This window comes from Terrapene carolina, unplaced genomic scaffold (assembly GCF_002925995.2).
Source record: "Terrapene carolina triunguis isolate 2854851 unplaced genomic scaffold, T_m_triunguis-2.0 Scaffold951, whole genome shotgun sequence".
Classification (NCBI taxonomy): Eukaryota; Metazoa; Chordata; order Testudines; family Emydidae; genus Terrapene; species Terrapene triunguis.
Window position 1 is genome coordinate 148,810 of NW_020665302.1, and position 8,592 is coordinate 157,401.

The 8,592-nt window shown below is 50.8% G+C and overlaps 1 protein-coding gene across 1 annotated transcript in view; it reads left to right on the forward strand.

The window, feature by feature from the left end:
- Nucleotides 1-1,732, forward strand: part of LOC112119284 — a 17,638-nt gene extending 15,906 nt beyond the window's left edge. Inside the window, exon 5 of the mRNA XM_026661189.1 lies at nt 1,053-1,732. Coding sequence (XP_026516974.1) covers nt 1,053-1,592 — 540 coding nt within the window. The 3' untranslated portion in view covers nt 1,593-1,732. The remainder of the gene's footprint in view (nt 1-1,052) is intronic.
- The last annotated feature ends 6,860 nt before the right edge of the window (nt 1,733-8,592 follow it).

Genomic DNA, 8,592 nt, shown 5'->3' on the forward strand with positions numbered 1-8,592 from the left:
GGCCGGAGCCCTGGGAGGAGGGCGGCGAGCCCCGGTGGGGGCTCGGCTCTCCCCCCGGCGGCCAGAGCGCCGGGGGCAGGGCGGCGAGCCCGGCTGTGGCCCCGCTCTCCCCGGCGGCCGGAGCGCCGCGCCGCCCCCCTCCAGGTGCTGCCCCAAGCACCAGCTTGGTTGCCTGGTGCCTGGAGCCAGCCCTGTCAGGAGGTCATCTAGTCCAACCCCCTGAAGGTCACATGACACTTTTCATATAGTAGAAATGTTAACCCAGGTCCAGATCCTCAAAGGTATCTGGTGCCTAACTCCCATTGATTTCAGTAGGAGTTAAAAGCAGAATCTTGCTCCAATTCCAACTCGGGTGATTACAATCTAAAATACCTCCCTCTGTTCCCCTTTCTATTTCAATCGGATGGGCTTTTCCGTTTCGTTTCTGCCCTAAGCTTTTGTGCAGCATTGCTATGGCTATTAAACAGCTGTCCTATTCCACACCAGAGGGGACTGCATATCTCTGATGGATGAATTGATTCCTATAAACCAGGGGCACCCAAACTTTTACTCGTGTGTCCCCCCTTGCCAGTAATGGAACGGGGCCACGCCCCCCCTCCGCCCGTGTGGGAGTGGAGTCGCGGCCAAGCCATGGCCAGGAACGGTGGCCGAGCCAGGGCTGGGAGCAGAGGCTGGTGGCTGAGCCATGGCCGGGACCCGGTGGCCAGGGAGTGGAGCTGGGACCGCAGCTGCGGCCAGGGCTGGAGCAGAGATGGGGACAGAGCGAGGCTGGGTGGTTCCTTCCCCATCCCCCCATGGGGGCTGGCTCTGGCCCTGCCGTGCCTCCCAGATGTTCCTCCGCACCCCCTAAAGGGACACACCCCACAGTTTGGGGACCACTCCTATAAATAGTTTGTAAAGCTCTTTGGCCTCCATCAGGATGAAAGGCACTACATACATTACATGATGTAATCTGCTAGTGACGGCTCCTGCCAACTCCAGCAGGGACCGCAGTATCCTCTGGAGATGATGGGCTTTGCCTCCTCACTGGAAGGTGTTTGCTTTGCACGCAGGTTGTGCAGATGGAGTGGCAGCACCGGGAATTGCTGCGGATGCAGGTGGCAGCCCTGCGGAAGGAGTTTGCCCAGAAAGAGAGTCGGCTGACAAACGGCAAATCCACACCTCCAGCAGACACTGCCCTGGAAACCAGGGAGCCGGCTGTGACCTCCTCCATGCACACGCTTCTGGCCAACGCTGCCCTGGCCTCCCGGTTCACCCTGCCCAACAGTCTGGTGGGTCCCCAGGACACTGCGACGCCCAGGCCGTTAGACATTAGCACTGGGGATGTCATTTCCTTCATTGAGCCGCCAGAAAGCTTACCTGGCACTGGGGGCAACAGCCTGGAAAAGCTGGAGATCGTGGAGCTGCACCTGGACACGAAACCGAGCATAGCGAACCAGGAAGCTGGCTCCCCACCAGCTCACGTCCAGCTCCTACCCACTGGCGAAATGAACGAACCCATGGGACTGCTGCCTTCACCGGGCGGAGAGAAGCGGCTGGCACAGCACATGTTGGCAAGAGAAACCAAAGCCAAACAGCAGCGGACAGTCTGATCCCACGCGGGGAGCTTACACCACACAAGCCCTGACAAACCTCTCTCTTCCTAAGCCAGTAGCCAAACAAACTTGCCAGTTCCCTGTTTTGTAGCCAGTGCTTTAAACTGATAGTTATACATGGTGCTGTCAGTTATTAAACTGCCCTTAAGTTATACATTTATCCATATATTTAAGTATGAAATTCTTTCCTTGGTGTATGTCTGGTGCATACTGGGCAGAAAAGAGTTACACACACCTCAGGGCCCAGTTGACTTTTCTCCAACAGAATAGATTTAACCCCTGAAATGCCTGTTAATTAAACAAAATAAATTGATTGTGTCATTCCATGGAATGGGCAACAGGGGAGGATCGCTTGATGATTCCCTGTTCTCTTCATTCCCTCTGGGGCACCTGGCATTGGCCACTGTGAGATACAGGATACTGGGCTAGATGGACCTTTGGTCTGATCCAGTCTGGCCATTCTTATGTTCCAAATGTTCTGCACCATTCCCATATTTGGGCCAGAAAATGGAAGGTGTGTTCAGAGGCAATACAGAAAGCTGTCCCCCTCAGTGTCACCTGTTTATAGCAACACTATTAACACACACGATGCCAGTGCCCCTGCCTTGTCACTGCTCCAGCAACCTGAGGAGCAAGACTCTGTCAAAGGAGTCCCGACCCCAATGTCCCCATGTGCTCTTGTTTCAAATGCTAAGCTAGACCTGAGGAGACGGGAGCAGGGGAGTTACAAGAAATAGCGCTGAGGATCCGTGAACCTGCCATCCACTCCCTGTCAGGGGGAGCTGTGGTGGTGGTTGCTTAGACAGGTTGAAATATCTCAGAGGAGCAGTTGCACCTAGGACCTGGCTTTTCCCACCACCGCACCCTGAACAGCCCAGCAGAGCAACTGACATCTCAATATCTGCTAGTAGAGGAGGTATGTGAAAGACAGTTCAACACAGAGGTGCTGTGGTGGGGAGAAGAGTGGACTGACAAATCTTTCGTAGCATCTCCGTTTATCTGTGAGCTTCCAGCACCCATAGGATTGGAACTGAGCCCTTCTTCTTTTGTAAGGGAAAGGCGGTGATTAGCAGCGGTCAAAGAATCAAGTCCAGATTAGTAAGCAGCTTCAGAAGTGGGTTGGTGTAAATCTGAGATTGGCCAGCAAATGATTGAAATGGGCACTGATTTACAATGTGTCCATAGTTTGTGACTGGCATCCACAGTCACATTGTGCGTCGTCTTTCATCTTCTAGAGGTGTAAGAGATGACAGCAGCTGCCATTTAATTTTCTGAAATAATTCAATGTGGACCATTGTTTCTCGGGTAGGTTGAAGCCTGAAAGTTTTTTTGCGGGGTCGGCCATCAGGTGTGTGTTTGTGACGTCAGCATTCTCTGAAAACGCTTCCCAGTGGCCCTAGGATTGAATGGGGATGCTGAAAGCATTTACCCTGATCCCCAAAAGGCTTGCAGAGTTCAGGTGCATCATTGGAAGCTCCTCATGTATTGGTAAGTTCAAATTGGCCATGGTTTGATTGTATTCACAATTGTACTCTGGATTTTGGGTGTGGGTGTATGTGCTAGAGTGGGCAACCATTGATTTTAATGTTCCAGTTATAATTTTTATTGCAGCATTAAGCTGCACATCCAAAAACTTGGTATGTAGCTGCCCATGCACAATGTTCTGCAGTTGAGAATACCCAGTGCCAGAGGCACTGTTCAAAGCGTGTGTGCATCAACACTGCATGTTGGGCCTGCAAGTTTTTGGATGAGGCTAGTCCTTGCTGTTAACCTTTTCACATATCTTCCATGAAGCTTTAGGAGCCAAGTACTTTGGACAGGGCTCACTTCTGACCCATTGACCTCAAAACGTGACACTGAGTGGCTCCTTTGTGGTTCTGCTGTTTACTTGAAAGGCTGTTACCGAGATTTTGGAGGTGTTGAGGTGGAGCTTCCAGTATTAAAAGTATTATGCTGAGGTCGATGGCCAGGGTGTCACCACTTGTGGTAAGATCTTTGCCCTGTACTACAAGATTGATGTTGTCAGCATAAATGAATTTATACAAAATTGTGTCAGGTAAATTGCTATTGTAGATGTTAACTAGCAGAGGAGCCAGCACAGATCCTTGAGATACACCATCCCTGGGGGCGCCTGCTTTGCTTATCTGCCCAGGCAGAATGACACTGTATCTATGATAGCTCAACACTGATGTCAGGAGTCATGTAGTGCTACAGCATTTAATGGGGCTTGATACTCAGAGCAAGGGCCCAGATCTCCATAACTGATCCCTGCAGTAGGGATGGTGGTGGCAATTGGTACATCTGAACATGTGGCAGTTGCCTCTGTCAAGTCTGCCCCCCCAGGTTTGCTGTTTTGCCATATATTTCAGGAAGTGCATAGGCTACCTGGGGATGCAGTGGGAATGATGCACATGGGACTGAGTTCCTCCCCGGGGTAAAGCTCATTGGAGTCAATAGATTTACACCAGGCATAAACTTGGTCCTAGAAAGAGCTATGCGGTTAAGCCAAGGTGAGGTGTGATTTTGGATGGCAAGTGCTGTTAAATATTCTTTTGATTTCCTGTGCCCTTCCTGCTGGTGATTTCCTGTGCCCTTCCTGCTGGTGATTTCCTGTGCCCTTCCTGCTGGTGATTTCCTGGGCACTTCCTGCTGGTGAAGGGCTGGAGAGACAATTCTGGAAATTTAAGTCCTCCTGTTTCTCCATAGGTCGGATACTTGACTGTCAGCAAGAGGGAAGCTTCCCAGACACGGCCCTTCCAATGAGGCTCAGCCCTGAGCTTGAGAGATCAACCTCGGGCAGCGAAAGGCCACACTGGCCTCGAGCTCTCTGCCGGGACTGCCCACAAGGGCTTAGCTTCATGTACCGCACCCCCAGACACTACTATGGTGATGGGAGAGCTGTTCCGAGAGGCGGGAGCTGTGGATGGGAGAAGCTCTCCCATTGGCATAGCACTGTCTACACGATGGGGGGGGGGAGGGAGTAGGTCAATGTAACTATGTTGCTCAGGGGTGTTTTTTACACCCTTGAGTGATGTAGTTGTACCAATGTAGGGCTGTAGTGTAGACCTGGCCTCAGGCACGTTATTCTGATGACTATAATGCTTTAGTTTCCCACTTACATTGCAACATGATTTTAGTCTTTGCTATATGCTTGAACACCACTAGAGTTAGAGATTCATGCGCCACACCAGATGACAGCTGGAATTCCAAGGGAAGCAGCTTGGAGGCGCTACAGCCTCTCAACAACACATATGTAAAAAAATTTTTAACATGGGCCTAACCTCCTTCTCAGAAATGGCTGAACTGTTTTAGCTGAAATGTTTAATAAAAAAGAGGAAAAAAAATGCGCCTGAGGTAGACACCCAGCATGGAAACTTCAGCCTGAATGGTTGAAGTTTGGTCAAGTTAAAAGTGACTGAAAACAAGATCTTATCATGGAAAGTGTTGGGAAACCTTACCTATAGGTAGCACTGCCAGCTCCGTCTCTAATAAAGTGCTTGGGGGCTCCTTCAGGGTAGAAGTGTAATGTATTTAGAGGGAAACCCAAACCTAAAGCCTGGATCAAGACACTCCTGATTTGAAGGGAGCAGGAAGGTGTTGACATTGGAATCCAACAGCAGCTCTTCTCTAACTGGCCAGTTCTGAACATCTCTCAATTTTGAGGTGGTTGAAATCTGCCCCAGATGTGAATTTTGCAGCTTGGGCCCATTGCTGTTGTAACTATTATCAATCATAAAACAGTCAGGGACTCATGATGATAAGAAGACAACGTCATGTTACCTATCTAGGCTGACTTTTCCTATGTATCCTCAAGATCTGCAATCCCCTAATGCCTGCTCCCAAACCTCCCTTGTATTTGTCAATGTGCTGTTTTAAGAGTCCCGGCTCTCTGGCTAGCACTGTAAAAATGGAGGAAAACAACAGGCTCTGAAAGACCTTCTGACAGTTACAACTGGCTTTCTGAGGCCCTTGGCAGCCTGATCAGACATTTAAAGGGAGGGGAGACACACTAACAAAATTACACCTGAAGCTGCATCAGCAACCCTTCCTTCCATCACACTATCAAATCTGCCAGTCTCATTCGGCAGCAGCTGTAGGAGCAGCAAGTGCTTCAGGCCCAGCTGGAAATGGATACACAAGCTGCCTCTTCTGGGGCTGCCCTGCCATCTCAATCCCCATCCTCTCCCAAGAGGACTATGCCACTCCCTATGATCACTGCTGAAAGAGGTGGGGATGGCTACCTAGCAGTGGATTAGTTAAGAAAGCGTCCAGTCACCAAAATGAAAGGCCTCCTTTTGCCCCCCTTAAAGAAATGTTAGTGTTCTGTTGTAATAGCCACAACCCTGGTGGCATTTGGGACCATCCCTGTAAAATATCAGTATCAAGTTATCCTGCAGTGACTCCAGAGTGTGAGAAGCAGCCCCAGGGCAGACTGCTAAGAACCAGGGCTCAAACCCCAAATTGGCTGGAGTTCACCCACCAGTTATCAAGTGTAAACACCTCAGGCACCATAACAGCCTGAACATGGGGCACGTCTACACTGGCAGAGTTACATCACCGGCAGCTACAATGCCGCTCAGAGAGCGCTGAAGGGAAACCGCTGTTGTGTGTTCACACGGTCAGCTGCCTGTGCAATAGCGTGTTCACACTTGCGGCACTTGCAGTAGTATTCCGAGCAGTGCACTCTGGGCAGCTATCCCACAGAGCACCTCTTCCTCTTCTGCTGCTAAGACTTGTGGGAAGGCGGAGGGGGTCACGGGGCATCATGGGTCCTGTCCCAATGCCCCATGATGCATTGCTTCGCATCTCAGCAATCCCTGTGCTTCCGTCCGCATTTGGCCCCATCTTTCAACCGTTTGTGCACTGCGCGCCCTGCCTCTTCGGGCTGCAGGAATGGATCCCAAACTGCTGACCAATATGCTGCTCGCTCTGACCAACACGTCACGAGTGGCAGTGGAGTTATTCCTTAAACTACAAAGGCAAGAGGAGTGCGACATTGATCTCGCCACGCGTAGTAGCTACGACACGAGTTTGCTTGTAGCATTCACAGAGGTGCTGACCACAGTGGAACGCCACTTTTGGGCTCGGGAAACAAGCACTGAATGGTGGGATCACATCGTCATGCACGTCTGGGATGACGAGCCATGGCTGCAGAATTTTGGGATGAGAAAAGCCACATTCATGGGACTGTGTGAGGAGTTCGCCCCAGCCCTGTGGCGCAAGGACATGAGAATGAGAACTGCCCTGTCATTGGGGAAGCCCGGGGTGATTGAACTGTGGAAGCTGGCTACTCCAGACTGCTACCGATCAGTCGCTAACCAGTTCGGATTGGCAAAGTTGACCATTGGACTCATGTTGACAGAAGTGTGCAGGGCCATTAATCGCATCCTGCTCCAAAAGACCATGACTCTTGGCAACGTGCATGGCATTGTGGATGGCTTTGCACCAATGGGCTTCCCTAACTGCGCAGGAGGGATAGATTGCACGCATATTCCAATTCTGGCACCAGACCACCTAGCCACCGAGTACATTAATTGCAAGAGGTATTTCTCAGTGGTTCTCCAGGCGCTTGTGGATCACCATTAACACAGGCTGGTCTGGAAAGGTGCATGACGCCCGCATCTTTCAGAACACTGGCCTGTTCAGGAAGCTGCAAGCTGGGACTTTCTTCACGGACCAGAAAAATCACCGTAGGGGAAGTCGAAATGCCCATTGTGATCCTGGGAGACCCCGCCTACCCCTTAATGCCGTGGCTCATGAAGCCATACACAGGGCAACTTGACAGCAGCAAGGAGCGGTTCAACAACAGGCTGAGCAAGTGCAGAATGACTGTTGAGTGTGCTTTTGGCCATTTAAAGGCTCGCTGGCGCTGTCTCTATGGGAAGCTGGACCTGGCCGATGACAATATTCCTATGCTTATAGCCGTGTGCTGTACACTCCATAATATTTGTGAAGGGAAGGGTGAAAGCTTCACTCAGAGCTGGATCACAGAGGCTCAGCACCTGGAGGCTGAGTTTGAACAGCCAGAGACCAGGGCTATTAGAGGGGCCCAGCGCAGGGCCATAAGGATCAGGGATGCTTTGAGGAAGCAATTTGAAGCTGAAAGCCACTAATATTTGTTGCTATTCTCCGGAGTGCTGTGCTTGTAATGCTAGGAGGTGATTGGCGCACATGATGCAATAAGGGGGTTTAACATAATTGTATGTTGCTTTGCAGTGGTCTTTTTGTTTACAATTAATAGAATAAAGATTGCTTTCAAACCAACACAATTATTTTATTAAAAGACAACAAACAGAGGAGAGAATCAAACAAAAAAAAAACATCAGCAGGGAGGGGGATGGGGAAGGGAAGGTCCCAGGAGTCATCGTCGTCCCAGGATGGCTAAAGATTTGTGTTTGTCCAGGGATCATATCCAGCCTTCTCCTTTGGAATACAATGCAGCGGGTGCTGTACTTCAGCAGGGCCAAGCTGCAGAGGGATGGGTGTTGAGTGCAGTGGGTAGTGGGAGTCCGCAGTGCTGGCCTGTGAAGGGGGAGGAGTGGAATGTCACGGGTATAGACTGGAGCCAGGAGGTTGATAAGTGGTGTTGGCGGTGTCTGGGGGGTGCATAGGAAAGAGTTTTGCGACAACGGCTGCAGGCAAGGGCGAGCATGGAGCTGCTCGGTTTGCTGAGCTAGTAACGCCTGGAGCGTGTTCACTTGGCGCGCCATAAACTTTAAGAGCCGCTCTCCTTTCGGTCCCTCTTCTCGCTGTCCCACCACTCCTTCAGTTCCTGTTTCTTAGTGGGGGAGTGCATCATAACCTCATCAGAAAGTCCTCCTTAGTTCTTCTTGGTCGCTTTCTAATTCTGCGCAGCTGTTCAGCCGCCGATAACAAAGAGGGAGGCTGGGCTCCCAGGGTCATCTCTGTTAAGCCAAAATGCAACATTTTACAGAAGCAGTATTGTTTGCAACCAGGGGTGAAAGTAACTTAAAGGACTTGCCGCTACTCCGGAGTC